The sequence below is a fragment of the Elgaria multicarinata genome, chromosome 1 (assembly GCF_023053635.1).
Source record: "Elgaria multicarinata webbii isolate HBS135686 ecotype San Diego chromosome 1, rElgMul1.1.pri, whole genome shotgun sequence".
Taxonomy (NCBI): Eukaryota; Metazoa; Chordata; class Lepidosauria; order Squamata; family Anguidae; genus Elgaria; species Elgaria multicarinata.
The window spans coordinates 47,341,628-47,359,881 of NC_086171.1; the positions used below are offsets into that span (position 1 = coordinate 47,341,628).

The following is an 18,254-nucleotide window of genomic DNA, read 5'->3' on the forward strand; positions in this document are numbered from 1 at the left end:
GAAGAGCCTTTAGTGTGGTGGCCCCTTTTCTTTGGAATTTCCTGCCCCTGGAGGTCAAGCAGGTGCCAACACTGTGCTGCTTCTGGGGCCTCCTGGAAACAGCTCTTTTCCAGGAAGCTTTCTTTAACTGACCAGCCATGGTTCTTATTGGTATTCTTTTTTTAATTAACAATTTTAATATGCTGTTTTAATATTTTTACTATATTATTTTTTTATGTTCAGCACTCTGGAATCTGTTTAGATAAGGAGCCGTATATAAATATTGTAAATAAAGAAACAAACAAATAAACTAAATAAATCCATCAGGATTAAGAAAGTCCTCAAGGGCACAATCCTATGCACATTCAGACAGGACTACAACTCCCAGTATTCCCCAGCCAGCCATGCATGGGAATGTGTCCTGAGATAACTAGTGAAAATTAGTTCAGACTCTGAGAATGTACTTCCATAGATGTCTGGGTACTGCATAAGGAGAGTTGGAAACTGTGCCAGGTGATTGCGGTGGGTAGACCTAGGAAGGATCTACACTGCCGCTTAATGGTTTTGACAACTGTTTGGGCCCAGGAGGCATTATGTATACCATTTTCAAAGTGTTACATCCTGCTTGGTGTAGATCTGGCACTAGTTTTAAAACACACATGCCAAAAGCATAGATGAACACTTAATCCACACAGGACAGAGGCATTGTTAGTTGGGGATACTGATGATCTTGGACAGAGTGTTCGAACTGCTCTAGACATAGTTGCACTCCTGAAATGGTAGGATTGCAGATCAGGGGGCATTCCAGAATCTGGTTGTACTTATGGATGTGCAGGTGACCGTGATGGGCACAAATGCCTATGACAATGCTGCAGCCTTTCCTGGAGGAAACAGACTTGGCCTCTGTGGTTCATGTTCCAGTGTGAGTTATTGCCATGCAGTTTACATTGGGCTGTCCTTGAAGAGAGTCTGGAAACATCAGTTGGTTCAGAATGCAACAACCTGACTAATGTCTCAGGTTGGCAGACTGGACCATATTAGGCCAAATTCATGCCAACTTCAGTGACTTCCATCCCCACCCCCCACCCCCCAGTCTCAATTCCAGTGCTTGCCTTGGGCTTTAGAAAACCCTCTAAAGAAACTGAGATCAGTTCAGCTCAGGAATGACCTCCTCTTGTACTGCTCAAGATTTGTTCTCAGTTTTGGATGCACTCCTCATTGTCCATTCCCCAACAGATGTATAGCTTGTGAGGCCATAGAAACTATTGAACCTTCCAAGAGGAGTTAATCAAGCCATCCTCTTTGCCTTCTTTTAAACAGTCTCTTAAGCCTGTTTTATCTAAGCAGACTTTATATATTTGAGCCTCAGCTATGTTTTTTAGTCTGCTGCTATTATAGTTTTGATGACACTGGGGGTTTTTATGCTGTTTTATTGCTCTTTATTTTGTTTTTATTGTTAGATTTGTTTTTAAATTCAGTTTGTTATTTTTATAAAGTAAGCCATCCGAAGTGTGATTTTATCATAGAAAGGTGGGCTATAAATGCCTCAATAAATTGAATAAAGAAATGTAAAATATGTAGCAATGCAGTAACTGATCTGAATGCTTGAGAGCATCTACTTCCTTTTTTGTTTGCAGCAGTTTGCATTTTAAAATGATATTCTAAAATCCAACCTTGATTTTAACAGAGGAGTTGTATGCAGAAATATAATGTTAGCTTGTAATTTGAATCGGCTTCAGGCTATATAACTAAATTTGAACTAAATTGTGTTTTGAGTGCTCAGAGGTTGGCTCTTATATGCTTTGTGTTATGATATTTATTAAAACATGAGTGTCTTCTCTTCCTTCATCATTAAAAGAAAAATTGAATCAATGAATTATGTGCGATGGACCTCATTTTAGGTTTTGAGAGAGAGAGAGATGAGAACATATGGCTTCATGTTCATATGTCTAATCGCATTATGTAAAAGAAGCAAAACACATTACTGAAATGATAGCAGCTTTTCATTAAAGCAGTAATGTTGCCATTTGCTAGTGTTTCCCTCCTAATAGCAACAACAATACTAGATTAATTAAGTTTAAGAGCATGATATGTTATTTAAATATGTGTGCACATATGAACAGATTTTACAGAGAATTAAATTCTTGGTGGAATGTATTAGTCAGCTCCAGCTTCCCATGAACTAAAACTGTCATGCTGTTGTGCTGTTGGAGCTATTACGTCTGCAGTCAAGTTTTTCTGTGATGTAGTTGTGTTTTTTGCTTGTGGCATGCTGTGGTTTGGATTGTATGGGTTGACTGGAGGGAAAGTGGGTGGGAGCGTGGGAGTCTTTAGTGAATGGCTTTGGAGATTGGTGGGGCTTTGATTGATCTGAACTATGTGGTTCTGATTGAGAACGCTTTTTACATAAAAATGATATAATTACTTACAATGAGATTTGAATCCTAACACATCAATTGGACCTGCTGTCTCTGCCATTCTTTAAAGCACAGCTTCTGCCGAGATACCAGCCCATGGAGACTGTAGGGTTCATTCTTTAATTGCTTATTTAGTCTTTGAGATGGGAAGAAACTGACAGGGGAGCTTTTATAGTGGGCATTTGAGTATGTGAAGGTAGACCTGAAAGTGTAGGCATATCTTGGGCAGGTGGGGAGAGGATGAGGATTAGGAAGTCATATGTTTATGGCATTGGGTTTAGAATGAGCAGGTTCAATTCATGACTGGTTTTGTCCTGTCCTGACCATGGAGGCCATGTTTGATCTGGAGGCCATGGTCAGAACAGGCAGGGTCAAGCTGGAATTTTAAGACCTAGGTTAGCTCCAAGCAGACAAGGACCAGCAAGACTCCAACAAGGTCTGGAATGAGCTGACATTTCTACCTGTCTTGGTGCAGACTATGCCTTCCAAGCTCCACCTCTTTCTGAAGAGTGGAGCATCTTAAACCTGTTGTTCTCTGGCCTGGAGCCTAACACTCTATCCCTCAGCTCCTACATTGTGCAATACATACAAGTATGTATTAGGGATCCTGAACCCCCTAGAGTAAAGCGAGTTGACTTCATAGGAACTGCTATCACTGGAGATCCCAGTTCCAGGGGCGGTGTGGTCTGGCAGAAAGGGTTTCTGGCTGTCAGACTCCAGCTCAGTACTGCAGCTTGCACTTCTCGTCTTCCTGGACCATCTGCCTCTTCATCTATGTCAGAGTCCTTATTTAGAGGACTCTGAGACAGCATTCTGATAGATTTGGATCTCTGGTGATCTTTGTTTATAGGGTAGGATCAAGCATTATAGGAACAGTCCCCTTGCATGGTGTTATTGAGAAGCTTAGCCATGGTTTTATTTATTTACATATCCTGCAAAGTATCCAAGGTGGCTTACATGATCCTCCTGTCCATTTTATCTTCACAACAAGCCTATGATGGTTAGGCTGAGAGTCAGTGACTGTCCAAAGTCACCCAGTGAGCTTTATGACCATGTGGAGACTAGAACCCAGATCTCCTGAGTTCCAGTCCAACACTCTAATCTCTATACCACCCTGGCTCTTTCATGGCTTTTACTTGTGTATGTTGTTGGCATCACACTGTCACCTTGTCTAATATGTCATTGTTATTTTTGTTCCGGAAAAGACTGCATGGGAAAGAGACTTATGGCAGCTAGGAGAAAAAAGATCCTATTGATAGTATGCTAGCTACTTTCCTTTATTGTAAGTAAGTTTATGACCTATGTGCCTTCTACCTTATCTCTATCAACAGGAGTTGCCCTTATGTCAGTAGAAAAACAATGGAAAATCCAGGTACATGCAAATAGCTTCCTGACCTCTATGTCACCACTTTAGTCAAACAACTTATGTTCTAACCTATGAATTGGCTAATATAAAGCATTGGTGGGAAATGCTGTCCAATCCCGAAGCAGCCACACCACAAAGTAAATCAGTAAGTTAGAGCATTACTTGGATATCCTTCATGGTCCCTTGTCCTGGGAACTTCTAATTGTTTGTCCCATGGAAGTCTAGCATTTTTCATGCTTTATCAACTACCCCAAATGCAATAAAAAGTCAGGAACCTCTGTGAGGCTCCCATTCATTCCCCAGAACCTTTGTTTAACCCCATCTTGAGCACAGCCAAAGTTGTTGTCTCCAATGTGTTCTTAGCCTGAACTCTATAACTGTCCATGAACATAGTCCCCATTTAAAATATTTCTTAGAGAACATCTTGCACAGAATTCAATACACTTGGGCAATCTGCTGCTTTGACTTGAAGATCCTTCCAGGGATTGTCTAGAATACTGCCTGATCCCCATGATTCTCTTCTTCTTCTTCTTCTTCTTCTTCTTCTTCTTCTTCTTCTTCTTCTTCTTCTTCTTCTTCTTCTTCTTCTTCTTCTTCTTCTTCTTCTTCTTCTTCTTCTTCTTCTTCTTCTTCTTCTTCTTCTTCTTCTTCTTCTTCTTCTTCTTCTTCTTCTTCTTCTTCTTCTTCTTCTTCTTCTTCTTCTTCTTCTTCTTCTTCTTCTTCTTCTTCTTCTTCTTCTTCTTCTTCTTCTTCTTCTTCTTCTTCTTCTTCTTCTTCTTCTTCTTCTTCTTCTTCCCTCTTTCCCTCCCTCCCTTCCAAACCTATCTTTCCAGGATCAGAGTTTTTCTTCTTGCTTCTACTACTTTGCTGGCTTGTAGAGCTTCACCCACATGAAGCACCCTGTTGCTGCATTTAATTAGTGATTCATTTCACAAGTGTTGCCCACAGCACTGAAAGTTAAATAACTGATTGGACACTTGAGGGACCATCCGCACTGGATGTGTAGCCACAAAATTGGGACTTTTTGTGTGTCACTCAGAATTTGGGGAGCCTGTGTCTCTGTCTAGGAGTAAGCACTTGGATTGTTAAGGATTGTTTGCTTTAAGTCCAGTGGTTTACCCTTCCTATAGCTAAGCTGAGGATGTTGCATTAGGATTTTCACACAGTCCTGTGCCAGGCACATCCAGTAACTAACATCTCTCCCTTTCTGTCTTTCCCTCAATCTCCTTTCCTCTCTTCATGTTTGTAATTTTGCTTGGGCTTGTCAGTGACCAAGAAGAGTCATTGTCTTATTGTTCTACATTCCAAATTATATTTTTATATTTGTATTTGTACCATGCTGGCCTCAGGGGTGACTAACAATAACTTGGCTAGCCATCAGGCCACCCTCGTTGCCTATATCAGCTTTTGTCTGCATGTAAACGAATGCTACTGTATCCACAGCACTGTTCAAGCTCATGTAGATTGCCTGTTTTTGTACGTGGTGAATTGATATCCAGAAGCTCTGACCAGCTGCGGGTGACTGCAATCAACCAGAAAGTGAAGCCCTTTGTGTTCCCTTTCATCTGAAACAGTCCAGTACATTCACTTCTACAATTTCAAGCTGTGGGTTCTGTCAGTGCTCTGCACTGAAAGCTCTTCTCGATCATCCCAGAGTGCAGGACATGGAATAATGGGCTCAAGTTACAGGAAGCCAGATTCTGGCTGGACATCAGGGGAAAAAATCCTGACTGTTAGAGCAGTACAACAATGGAACCAGTTACCTAGGGAGGTTGTGGGCTCTCCCACACTGGAGGCATTCAAGATGCAGCTAGACAGCCCTCGGTCAGGGATGCTTTAAGGTAGATTTCTGCATTGAGCAGGGGGTTGGATTCGATCGCCTTATAGGCCCCTTCCAACTCTACTATTCTATAATTCTAAGGATGCCAGAGAAATCTGCAATAGGTTCAAATGAGCTTGTATTTCTATGAATCAGACCTGCAGATTCTGCAGTAGACTGGCTTTTTCACACACTTGCAGACTGTTTTTCACCCAACTTGGGATTTGCTCAAGTGTGCAGTTGTGCAAGTGCAAATAGGAACAAAATTCTAACACCTCCCTAAATAAAAATCCAATTCCATCAGTGAACGGACGATGGAAGGAAAGATGCCTGACAATCCAGCAAACACAGGCCGAACAGATTTCACAAAACCCACACATCCCTCGCTGTCGTCTGTGTTTCAGGGTTCTGTTGTGGATCAGCTCTTGAGCAGGGGGCAGCTTTCTTAGGAAGCAAGGTGGAAAAGAGCAACAACACATAAAGCTCTAAGTGGACTAGAAGCCAGGGTTGTCTGTATAATGTTCAGCTGCCTTTAGGCTACTTGGCCACATCTCCATACTGATTGAGTTTTGTATCTTAACGGGGACTTGGCCTGTTTTAGTGGGTTTGGACTGTGATGACTTGGGGATGGCTGGGGTATGCTACTTTCCTCATGGCCTGAGTCCTCAGAGTTTGGGGCAGGGGCTAAAGTAACCCTCTGGATGCAGGGAACGGATACCTGGGGTCTTTCTTAGACCTGGGAAAAATGGAAGCCCTATGATGCCTTACCATGGCTGAGTCCTCTCCCTGAACCATTAACTGGAGCCTGTTCTTCAGAGGACAATGGGTTGGGATTCTCTGTGGATGAAAGTCCGGAGTCCTGTTCCATGACTTCTCTGACTTATTCCTCTTCCTTTCTCCTGATATTGCTCTATATCTTTCAGTTCTACCTTCCCCGTGGCCAGCCCCACTGGGTTTAGTACCACCTCACCATTTCCATAGTATCTTTCATGCTCCTTACTTGGCAAACCATAAGTCCCATCTCCATCCAAAACTGTTAATGTTCAATGTGATTATGGAAATAATGTATTGCATACAATTAAATGCACCTATTTCAAGTTTTAAGTGGTTAAAGATATGACTATATGTTTACTGTAATATTGTCTCAGTATTTTCCTTTCTTTGACAGTCTCTTATAATAGATCCCTCTATGTTTTTTTTCTCTTCTGTTGGCAAATTTATTCAATACCACTGAATTGTAGTAAATGTGAACTATTATTGTTTTTGGTTTGGGTTTGGTTTTTTTGCATACCCATGAAAGGAAAACTCCTGCCATATAAAAATAGGCACTTATCATTTTTATGCCTTGTAGGAATCCTACCTGTTTGGTATTCATTATTATCTTTCTAAAAATGTGGATTTTTTTAAACAAGAACTAATTAACTGTAAGACGAAAGATGAAGCAATGCATAATGCCTAAACATACATTCTCAAGGTGACATTTGATCCCATGATATTAACTACAATCCCCATCCCTCCTTCCCTTCCCTTAACGCCTATGATACAGAACTGCAAAGAATATGGCCTTATGTAAATGCTTGATGGGAAACATTTTTTAAAAAAATCAGTTGCATTATAATTTAGGTTGCTCGGTAATCTCTTATATATTTTCCCGTCTCTCATTAGTTTTGAAAAATATGGGTGCATTGGCTGAATTATTGCCTGCAACTTATGGTGCATGAAAATCTAACATAGCAACTAAGATGTATCTTTCTGTTTATCCAGACTGTGGGGTTCATGAGTCTGCTGTCTGTGATTGACGAGGGCATTATTATAGGGCATATGCATACAAGGGTTTTATAGGCCCTCGTTCATTCCTGCAAAGCATGTGGCATCTTGATCTACTGCCTGTATTGCATGGTTAATGTTGGAAATTATGGTGTCTCTATAGATGGTGCTGCCTAAACTGGGGAAGTATATCTGCTGGTGCACAATCCATCACCATCCTCTTGGATTTTGTATTAAAGTGCTGAAAGCCACACTTTGTCAGGTGTAAGACCCACAACAGTAGAGTCTCAGGGAGGGAGGGCGGTCCAAAACTCAGAGTGTTCTGGAGAGAGTTGTGAAAGGAGAACCAGAGAAGTTGGTAAGAACATAACCAAAGGAAAGCCAGGGTAAGGACTTGCAATTGAGCCTTAACAGCCATTTCAATACCAATACCTTGCATTACAAAAAAGGAACAAGATATCATTGCTGGGACAATTAATTTCCACCCAGCTACTTTGGCGGTTGCAGCTAAGCTCAGAGAGAACAGGGAATTCTGAGCAGGCTGGCAGATGTACCAGTGCTGCATCCCTGCGAGCCCTGGCTTCACTACACCACTAGCAATCAGCACAAAAGGGAACTGGAAATGACTCTGGAATATCCAGGATTTGCACCCTCATTGACCTGGAGTGAGCAACGTGTGGTCCTCCAGATGTTTCAGTCTACAATTCCCATTAGCCCTTGCTAGCATAGCCCTTAAACACCTGTGGGAGCTCCTTACCTTCTGCATATTTCTAGCTTGGTGTCAATTCCATGCGATCAACCCCTGCCCATGTAGTAGAATCATTGTAGGAACTGCTCACAAACAAGTGGCTCACACAAAGCTGGGATAACATCTAAAGGCCATATGTGTAGTAATATAGATATAGAAAGTCCATTATTTAATAGCATTTGATTAAATTATTATTTAACTTTCATTGAATGATACTGTAGCATCTTAGTTTGGGTTCATTTCAATGGTATTCCCCTAAAGTTATGCTTAAGACATACAATTGCTGAAATCATTAACTGTGATTAATAACGTAATGATGACTAACAACTATAGCACCTTGCTATAATTCTTTATTACAGTGATATTTTAATGGGCTTACACATGACTTTGTAGCTAACCACACTAATGCTTAAGTGTTCCTTGTGATTAAAATGAACACCAGAGAGAGTTAATCACACTCTATCCTTCAGAATGGCTCTTCATAAAAAGACCAAACCACACTCTCATTTTTATTATTTTTTTGGTAAACGGATATAAAATAGGTGATTAGAAGTAGAAAATCTTCTCAGTGGTAACAGATGGCTTTATAATTATTGTTTTCTTAGATCTTGGTGGAGGGTACTGTTGGGGATGGCTTCACCGGTGACATTGGAATTGATGACCTCTCTTTTCAGGACTGTACCCTGTTCAATGGTAAGGAGAATTGTAGATATAAACTACTGGAGTGGCCCAATGGAGGATTGCAATCTGTATATGGTTTCCATGCAAATGAGGTGCAGTTCTCAATCCTAGATAGTTAAAAAAAATGGTTACGTGTAATAAAAAAGTAACAGAATCACAGTGCTGGAGGAGTATTTATCAGGCATCCAGTCTTTCCCACAATGATGCAGGAAACCCAGAAATAGCACACTCCCAGCAAGTGGCTGTCCAGCCTCTGTTTGAAGACCTCCAGGGATGAAGAGTCCACCCATCACCTTAAATAATTGGTTCCATTGTTGTATTGCAGCTACCATTAAACGCTTTCTTGTAAAGTTCAGCTGAAAGTTCACCCCGGTTGTGGAATGAGCTCCCCAGAGAGGTCCGCCTGGCGCCTACACTGTACTCCTTTCGTCGCCAGCTGAAGACCTTTTTATTCACTCAGTATTTTAACACTTAATTTTAACTTAAATTTAAATTATACTGTTTTAACTCTGTATTTTAACCTTATATCAATTTTGCTGCGTGGTTTTATCCTGGTTGTGCTTTTTATACTGTATTTGTGTTTTTAACCTGTTGGTTGTTTTATGATGGTTTTAATTTTTGTGAACCACCCAGAGCGCTTCGGCTATTGGGCGGTATAAAAATGTAATAAATAAATAAATAAATAAATAAAATCTACCTTCCTATACATTAAGCTCATTAGGTCTATCCCACCATCTAGGGAGGCAGAGAATTAGTCTTTGTATTCTTCTCTGTGGCAACCATTTAGATATATGAAGACAGCTATTATGTCCCCACCTCTCCTCAGTCTTTTCTTCCCAAAATTAAACATTCCTAGTTCCTTCAATTTGTCCTCATAGGTCTTATTTTCCATACCGCTGACCATCTCTCATATTTTCCTCTCTCGAGCCCATATGCTGGCTCTGTGGAAGCCAAAGTAGCTAGTAGTAGCTGGATCTGCAGGGCTCCAAGGTCACCAGACATCATCCTGTGTCAAACAATTGCAGAAGGAGGTGGAGGAACAGTAGTAAGGACTATTTGTGAAGGGCCCCCAGCAACAGTAGGAACTCTTATGAAGTATGTCAACCTGTCCTCCAGATATTTTGGGCTAAATCCCCCAGATTTCTTGACCATTGGCCATGGTATCTGGTGCTGAAGTCCACAAAATTTGGTCAACACCTGGTAAGTAGATACAGAGCAAAAGCTATGGGTTGAGTCCAGAGTTAGACCTACTTAAAGTAGTTCCACTGAAATCAATGGGACTTACTTTAGACTTGGTTTCAGTAGGCTTACTTTAAGTAGGACTAAATCTGGTTCTAATTCTACGTTGTCTTGTGTCACTTAATCACACAACACTTCTGAGAAGAAGCTCAGGCTTAAAACTGTAAGCCAGTTCTACTCCCAAAGTCACTGCAGATAATCTTTAGTCATTTAAAAGGTTCAATTCCCCTAGTGTGATGAGAAACAATTGATATTAAGATAATAAAATATACAGAAACATTACCTTCAGTGGAGGCTGAATCTGCTACGGGTTTCAATCTGAACTCTAAAGGACCTGTCCAAGGTGTGATTGGATGCACTGCCCCACTGACTTCAGAACCACCAGCCTCCACTGACTACCTTAGAATCTGGATTCCCTGAAAGTCAAAGGTCTTTCACATCACTCACTAGCTGAGACTTTAACTTTAGATGACAGGAATGGAACCTGAGACCTTCTGCATCCCAACTGAGCTATGGTACATCCTCCAAAATAGGCTGACCTTGTGTCAATGTATCGTCTATTTCTTCCCAGTCCTGTCAGAGCGCCGCAGAACCTTAACCATATACCCCATGCACTTTGCTTAGTTATGAAACCATAAAAGAGATTTGTGGCAGAGAGATAGGACAGAAGCACGTCTACCTTTTTTTTAAAAAAAAGATACATATTTTTTTATTTATTTAATTACATTTATATACCGCCCCACAGCCGAAGCTCTCTGGGCGGTTTACAACTCTGGCGGTTTTATGTATCTCATAAAAGAAAAAAAAAATGAAATTTAAGGAACTCACTGCAGCCATTTCTGTCTCCTTAAGGAAATTTGCCATTTGATGTGACAACTCCATCAGGGACATCCATGCCTGTGACTTTTCCTATGAACAACTGTACCAAAAATGAATTTGTTTGCAGAGCCATGGGCCAATGTATCAATATCACCCAGAGGTGTGATTTCCGACCTGATTGTACTGACAAATCTGATGAGTCATCTTGTGGTGAGCATACTCATTAATTACTGTGTACTACAATTACATTGAATTGACCTAATTCTTTTTATGGTGCAGATTGCTGTTCTGTGTTTGTGTGTCAGTATTGGTTTTCTATGGCCTTAGCTAGACCTACCTGTTGTCCCGTGACAGAGGAGGGAAGATCTCGCGTTGTGTTTATCGCGAGATCCCTCCTCTATCTACACGTGACGCATGACAACCTCAGAAGGAAAGGCGTCATGCCCACCATTTTTATTTTTTAAAGGAACAGCAGCACACAAATGCTTGTGCGCAAAAGGTAAGTACTTTTTAAAATTTAACTTACTTTCCCTGCTCCCCCCATCCTACCCCCGATGGGCACAGTGCTGTGCCCCGTGTGTGGCTCCCGACTCCTCGCGAGGAATCGCATGGAGCCCGGTCAACCCACGGCAACAGGCCACACGTTCCACTGTCTTGGGCTCAGCCTGGGACCACGGAAAAACCGGGGCCAAAGTGGAGGGCAAGATCCTGGGGCAAGGGGGGGGGATCATTTATTTTAAAATTAAGCATTTAAAATTCTGTATTTTAATCCTATATCAATTTCTGCTGTGTGGTTTTATCCTGGTTGTGCTTTTTATATTGTATTTTGTATTTGGGTTTTTAGCTTGTTGGATGTTTTATTATGTTCCTAACGGTTTTAGTTTTTGTGAACCGCCCAGAGAGCTTCGGCTATTGGGCGGTATAAAAATTTAAAAAACAAATAAATAAATATAAATAAATAAATAAATTTTATTTATTTATTGCATTTTTATACCACTGAGTAGCCGAAGCTCTCTGGGCAGTTAACAAAAATTAAAACCATAAAAACCACAGTATAAAAGCATAACAGATCACAAGATCATCCCTCCCTGATCCCAGGATCCCCTGTGCATCATGTTGATGCACAGGGATGATCACGGAGTTCGCCCTGGGCTAAAGCTCCATCTAGCTATGGCCTATGTCTCTTCCCCACCCCTTAAACATAAGAACATAAGAAGAGCCATGCTGGAGGGTCCATCTAGTCCAGCACTCTGTTCACACAGTGGCCAACCAGCTGTCGACAAGGGACCCACAAGCAGGACCCAGTGCAACAGCACCCTCTTACCTCTGTTCCCCAGCAACTGGTGTATACAGTCTGCAGTTAGCCATCAGGACTAGTAGCCATTCATAGCCTTTTCCTCCAGGAATTTATCCAACCTCCTAATTCTTTTCATGGTGTAGATGGCTATTTTGTGTTCACACTTCCCCACCGCTTAAAGACTTCAGCTTTTTATCAGTTGAAGAAACTGGTGTGTGCTCTTTAATATGGTGTTGTGCTTTCTTTGACATGGTGAATTCCCATTCCAGTGACTTAGAAAAAAATACCTCCTAGTGTGCGTTGCTCTTTCCATATCCTACTTTTAAAGTACTTATGGATGTCTGAGTTAAAGAAATTGACAAGATGCCTGTGTGCTCTTTGGCATGCAAAAGACTATGGAAATTAGAAACAAAGAGAACATTTGCCATAGCCCCAAGGAGTTGTAAATATGTAACATTAAATTATCTAGTTTGGTTTTATATAGAAAATAAACCTACAAGAACTCTGTCTAGTCATTGTTAATTACATAGTACTTGGAAGAGCTAATTTAATAGCTCCTAATCAACAATCTCAACCTAAAATCTTTACTCTACATAGCACATGATAGGTCTCAATGGTCCCATAATAGGTAATGAATTAAATGTATGTTTTATTTTTCATGCTTTATGAACATTTTGGAGTATAATGGTTTTCAAAACCTGGGGAGACCACAAACTTCAGAACAGTTTTGTGGCTTTATGCATTGATTGTATGAATTGTTCATTTGTTAAAGACAAAAGCCTTCACACCAGTTATCAGGTGCAGCTACATAAGAAATATCCCAGAGCGTCACCAATACTATTGATGGCATGAATCATTTTAGCAGCAATGATTGTAAAATGCTCTATCCTACATTTATCATTACTTTTCAAAAGAAAATGCTTCCTCCCCACACACTTTTGTCCAAAACCTAGCTTTTCAAAGTGTGGACTTTTCAAGCAGAGCTATGCAAGGAGCATTCAAGAAGACAGTGTAGTAAATTTGCTACTTTGGAAGAGACACACATACCACTGAGAACATTCATGGAGCAATTATCAGAAAGACTGGTCAAAGCACCACTGACAAGCAAATAGCTCCTCATTTCTGTATTGTGCCAATATCCTTTTCTTTTCTCAATAGCTTCAGAGGCATGTGACTTTGACGACGGAAACTTATGTGAATGGTATCAACCTACTGGCATGGTGGCAGCAATGGCTTCAGCCTATACTGTTAATGTGTTCCACTGGGGCCTTGGGAAAGGATCAAGCATCCACCCAGGTGAAGAGAGCCATAGGCCATTGGCTGATCATACTACGTGAGTGCGATGCTCCAATGTATATGTTTTTCTATGCGCTGGCTGTGTCAATTCAGTCAGCTGTGACAGATGCTAACAGTGAGCGTGCTGCTGCTTTGGTCTGCTTCGTGTAATTGAGGTAGATCATTCTAAATGACTGGAAACAGAAAACATCACTTAGTGGTGTCTCTTTCAGCATGCTTTAAATACTATTATTAGAAATTCTAAATGGAATCTGGTCATAAATAGAACAAACAGCAATTGTGGATCTCTTACACTGCTAGTTCATTCTTTTTAAAAGGATAATGCATATAATACCTAGAGCTTTCATGGTGACATGCTGCCCACGGACACCAATGCACCTCTCAGACACCTTTCTTGGTGCCCTGCCATAGCATGTGCTTGCAATGAGGAGTGGTTTGGCCCATTTTCCATGGCAACCATTTTGTGGTGGTCCCCAAGACAGTTTTTGAAATTGCCAAATGTGCCCACAAGCCCCCAAGGTTACCTATCCCTGTTCATTAGCTTGATCAGGGAGTGTCCGCGGACAGGCCTGTTGTAAAGAGCCTGTGTCATGGCACTCTCCCCCTCCCGATGTTTGTGGGGTTATCAAGTGGAATTTCTTTCCCCACCTAGCCTTCTGAAGAGGTTGGGGTACAAGTGCTTTGGGAAATGGCTATATCAAAGGGATGAGGGGATTGGCTTGGAATATAAGGGGAACAGTGGCCCATAAATATGGAGAGCCAGTGTGGTGTAGTGGCTAAGGTGTTGGAGTCAGGAGATCTGGGTTCTAGTCCCCACTCGGCCATGGAAACCCATTGGGTGACTTTGGGCCAGTCACAGACTCCCAGCCCAACCTACCTTACAGGGTTGTTGTTGTGAGGATAACATGGAGAGGATGATGATTATGAATTCTGCTTTGGGTCCCATGAAGGAAAAAAGATGGGATATAAATGTAATAAATAAATAAATAAATAAATAAATAAATATTCTCTTCTTCCAAGACTCGGCAAAGGGCTTGTTCTTCATGCTGAAGAAAAAGATGTGCTGGTTGATCCATGGCAGGTTCATTCTATGAATCATAATAACTCCCAGTAAAAAGATTCCTGTGATTTGCATGTGATATACTGAGCAATAAAACAATTTTAAATTGTGCATCTTGTTACATGCAGGAAAAATTGCATGTGCTTGCTTATATATAAATATGAGGTCCTGTGATTATCTGTAAGCTGAACTATGGCTCATGGGATCATGTACGATCAATATGGGCGGCGAGCCCATTTGCCAGAAGCGATCTCAAGTGTATTACTGGCAGCAGAAATTCGAAAAACCTACGTATAGCTTCAAAACGTGATATCGGAGCAGGGATCTTATGTTGCTCTTTCCCAAGTGAGTCGGGTATTTTCTCAGACTCTGTTAAGATATTAGCCACATGTCACTGGTGAAATGGGTGCTAACTGTTAGGTCTGGGTATGATTTAGCACGATGGTCAAAAGTAGCAAGCACTAGGTGTCATATAACCTTATGCCCTTACCAAGGGGAAGGAATTGAAACGAGCAAAGCATTTGCGAAGAGGAACCACAATTTCATATTGTGCCAAGCCACAGAAGAGTTGCAAAACTGTAAATAAATCATGCCAACTGTGATTAGACACTGTGCTGGAATGCCTACTTCCATCTTTATTACTTGAGCGTGAGATTCTATCCTGTTGTTTCCTTTTCTTCTCAAGCTCAGAGGATTTACGATGGAATGTTAATGAGATGTGCGCTGTTTTGGATGAGCCACAGAAGAATTGCGAATTAATTTCAGCTCTTTGTCAAAAGCAGCCAAACTTTTTTTAAAAAAATCCCAAAACCCACACACAAAGAACAGCAGCTCCAGTAGAGACATTTTAGCTAGTATTTAGTAATTGTTGTTTTACAGTAAAAATATGGATCTTTTCATCTCTGGTGCTCTGTGCTTTGCCATGCTGTTTTTAATCAGCTGGTGAGAAATTTGAGAACGTTTGAATTATCAAAGGAAGGTAAGTGACTTGGAATGAGTAAAATCAAAGACATTATGAAAGAAACAGGGATCATATTAGTTACTATTCAGTCTTGGCTCACTGATACAACTGTAATATGTTTCGTTTGGTTCCATCAAGCTTGCCCCAGTATCGTTTCTTGATAAATATTTTAAAAAGTATGCTTGTGTAAGGTTATTCATTTATATTTACTCACATTTCTAGACCACCTCAGTTGCAAAAGGTCTTAGGGGGTGGTAACAGAAGTTTATAAATTTGCACATACAACTTCAAATTGAAATCTGCTTAAAATACATAAAATACATTGTCTAGAATCAGAGATGTGACACACAGGCCTCATCTACACCAAGTAGAATATTGCACTATGAAAGTGGTATATAAAAGGCAGGAGCTGCACCAAGCAGGATATAGCGGTATGAAAGCGGCATGTGGTCTGTGTCAATGGGTCCCAACAGTTGTCAGTGCATTTCAATACTGCTATAAAGCAGTGGTGTGGCTCCTGCCTCTTATATACCGCTTTCATACCGCTTTCATAGTGCAATATCCTGCTTGGTGTAGATGAGGCCACACTCAAAAAGGAGAACCAGACACACAGTTGGAGCTTTGTCCTTTTTGTTTGATGTTGCCAAAGATATAGCATGCTTTGAAAGCGGAAAGTGGCTTTCCTTTGCGGTAGTGGGAGATAAAATGACAAGACAAAGGAGAAGACAAAGCTGTGTGTCTTGTCTCCCCAAAATCCCCGTATCACATTTTGGACCACGGCCATTCACTGCAAAATGCCCAAACATACTCTGAATGAGCTAAAGTTCTCTTTGTTTATCTGCTGAAAAGCCATTCCATGTTGAGTTCAAGATTGTTTTCTTTAAAAAACACCCCAAGATAATGGGATTCCATTCTCAGGTTAACCTGAGCAGTTTTCTTCTGACATGTGGCCCTTTTACAATTAAGGCTGTTGTTGCTTATTTAAATTGCAATTATCCTATTCTGAAAATGCTTTCATTCCTGTGGCATTAATTCAGCTCACTCCAGCACTAAGCTAGAAACAAGAGGTCCCTTATTATGAGGGAATATTGCACAGCTTCTCTTCCTGTGGATTGTGCCACCTGCACTGAACTTTCCAATTCCCTAAACTTCCATTTGAACTAGTGAGGGTTGGTGCAGATGTCATGTGGCTCAAGTCTTGATAGGTTTTCCCAAAGCTCAGTGGAGCTCCTCCCGCCCCTTGACCGGATGGGTGTATCAGTGTACTCCACTCCACTGGCCAGTTGGAATATTGATATCCAGCCTTGGGTGTGTGGCAACTGAAAAAAACACAGCCCGATTGTAATGTGGGAAGAGAGTTTGAAACTAATCCAAACACTTACATTTAAACAATGTTTTCTAATGAATAAGCACAGAAATAGCTTCCCTTCAAGATAGGATAATTTACCGTGTTGTATTCTTTTCTTATAAAACATGCTGATGTGGCAGTCCATTTTGTTCATCAAGTCGTGTATGGTGCCACAGTGTTGCCTGGGTGCCAGTGTTGCCTGGGTGCCAGGGCGAGGTCATGCTCCCATGCTTGACCCCCTGCATTGCAGGCTGCTGGACTCCCTGCTCTTCACAAGTGCTCTGTTCCTCATCTCTCTCCAGCTCCTCTGTCACTTCCAAATTCTGATCACATCTCCCACCTCACTGTATTTACTCTAGAGGATTCCAACAGCACTTCATTCCCCTCCCATCACCTTTTGCTCCTCACATCTCTTTCTCTTCTGTCCAACTACCCAGTTTACTACAGTTTAATTGCCTCCCTCCCCAATCTCCTCATTCCCTTAGCAACGGTTGCTGGAAGCTATCCCCATACTCTCCTCACCCCTCTTCCTTTCTGTTTTACATTTCTTTATTTATTTATCATCTTTCAAGACAAATAGTCCTCACAAGGTAGGTTGCCAAACTAATGTACATACTGTATCATAGAAATGGTAAAATATAAAACACTTATGAAATACTTTCAACCTAGAACAGCAACAATGACCCTGTTAGGGCCTAGCGTGTTGTCTGAACAGGCCCACTGAAAAATGTCCCACTTTAGACCAGCAAAGAGGAAACGCAGATCATCTTCTACAGGAGAGTAGGGAGATGGCTTGGATGAGTATATGGAAGGCATTCATGGGTCTCCCATTATGAGTCAGGCGGAGATTGTGTGCCCAAATGTGTTGTTGTACCCCACCTCGATCTAGAGGGAGAGGTGGGTAACAAATATATTACTATTGTTGTTGTTGTTGTTGTTGTTATTATTATTATTATTATTATTATTATTATTATTATTATTATTACTATTAACTGCTGAAGGGATGTTGAGCCCAGTGCCTTATGCCAGTCCCTGCCCCATCATGTACAGTTAATCTTTGCAGGTGGATAGATTATTTCTTTAGTAAGGAAGTGTCCCTAAGAAATTAAGTTCATTTGTGGGCAACAATGATGTGATGTCTGCAAAAAGCGAAAAACAGAGGCTCTTAAGTCATAGCCTGAAAATCATAGATCTGAGCATATTTAAAATTTAAAAGCAATTTTATATACTATTGGGAGTGTGTCTATGTTTGCAATTTAGCTTTTCAGCATGGGTGAGTGGGTGGAATAAAAGGATAAATATTTTTCACTGAAATGTGTTTATGTTGGCTGCTTTGGGATGGAATGTGCTGACAAGTGTATGTATATTTTTTTAGATAGACGTCTCACTGAGGTAGTGTGAAATTAATGGCAGTGCATTCAAATGACACTTTGGGAAACAGAGATCATAAACAGTGC

The 18,254-nt window shown here is 41.0% G+C and overlaps 1 protein-coding gene across 1 annotated transcript in view; it reads left to right on the forward strand.

Moving 5' to 3' along the window:
• MALRD1 (MAM and LDL receptor class A domain containing 1) overlaps positions 1–18,254 on the forward strand; it is a 288,950-nt gene that overhangs the window by 78,384 nt on the left and 192,312 nt on the right. The window contains exons 17-19 of the mRNA XM_063121247.1: positions 8,702–8,789; positions 10,869–11,045; positions 13,291–13,465. Of these exons, the coding sequence (XP_062977317.1) occupies positions 8,702–8,789; positions 10,869–11,045; positions 13,291–13,465 (440 nt within the window). The remainder of the gene's footprint in view (positions 1–8,701; positions 8,790–10,868; positions 11,046–13,290; positions 13,466–18,254) is intronic.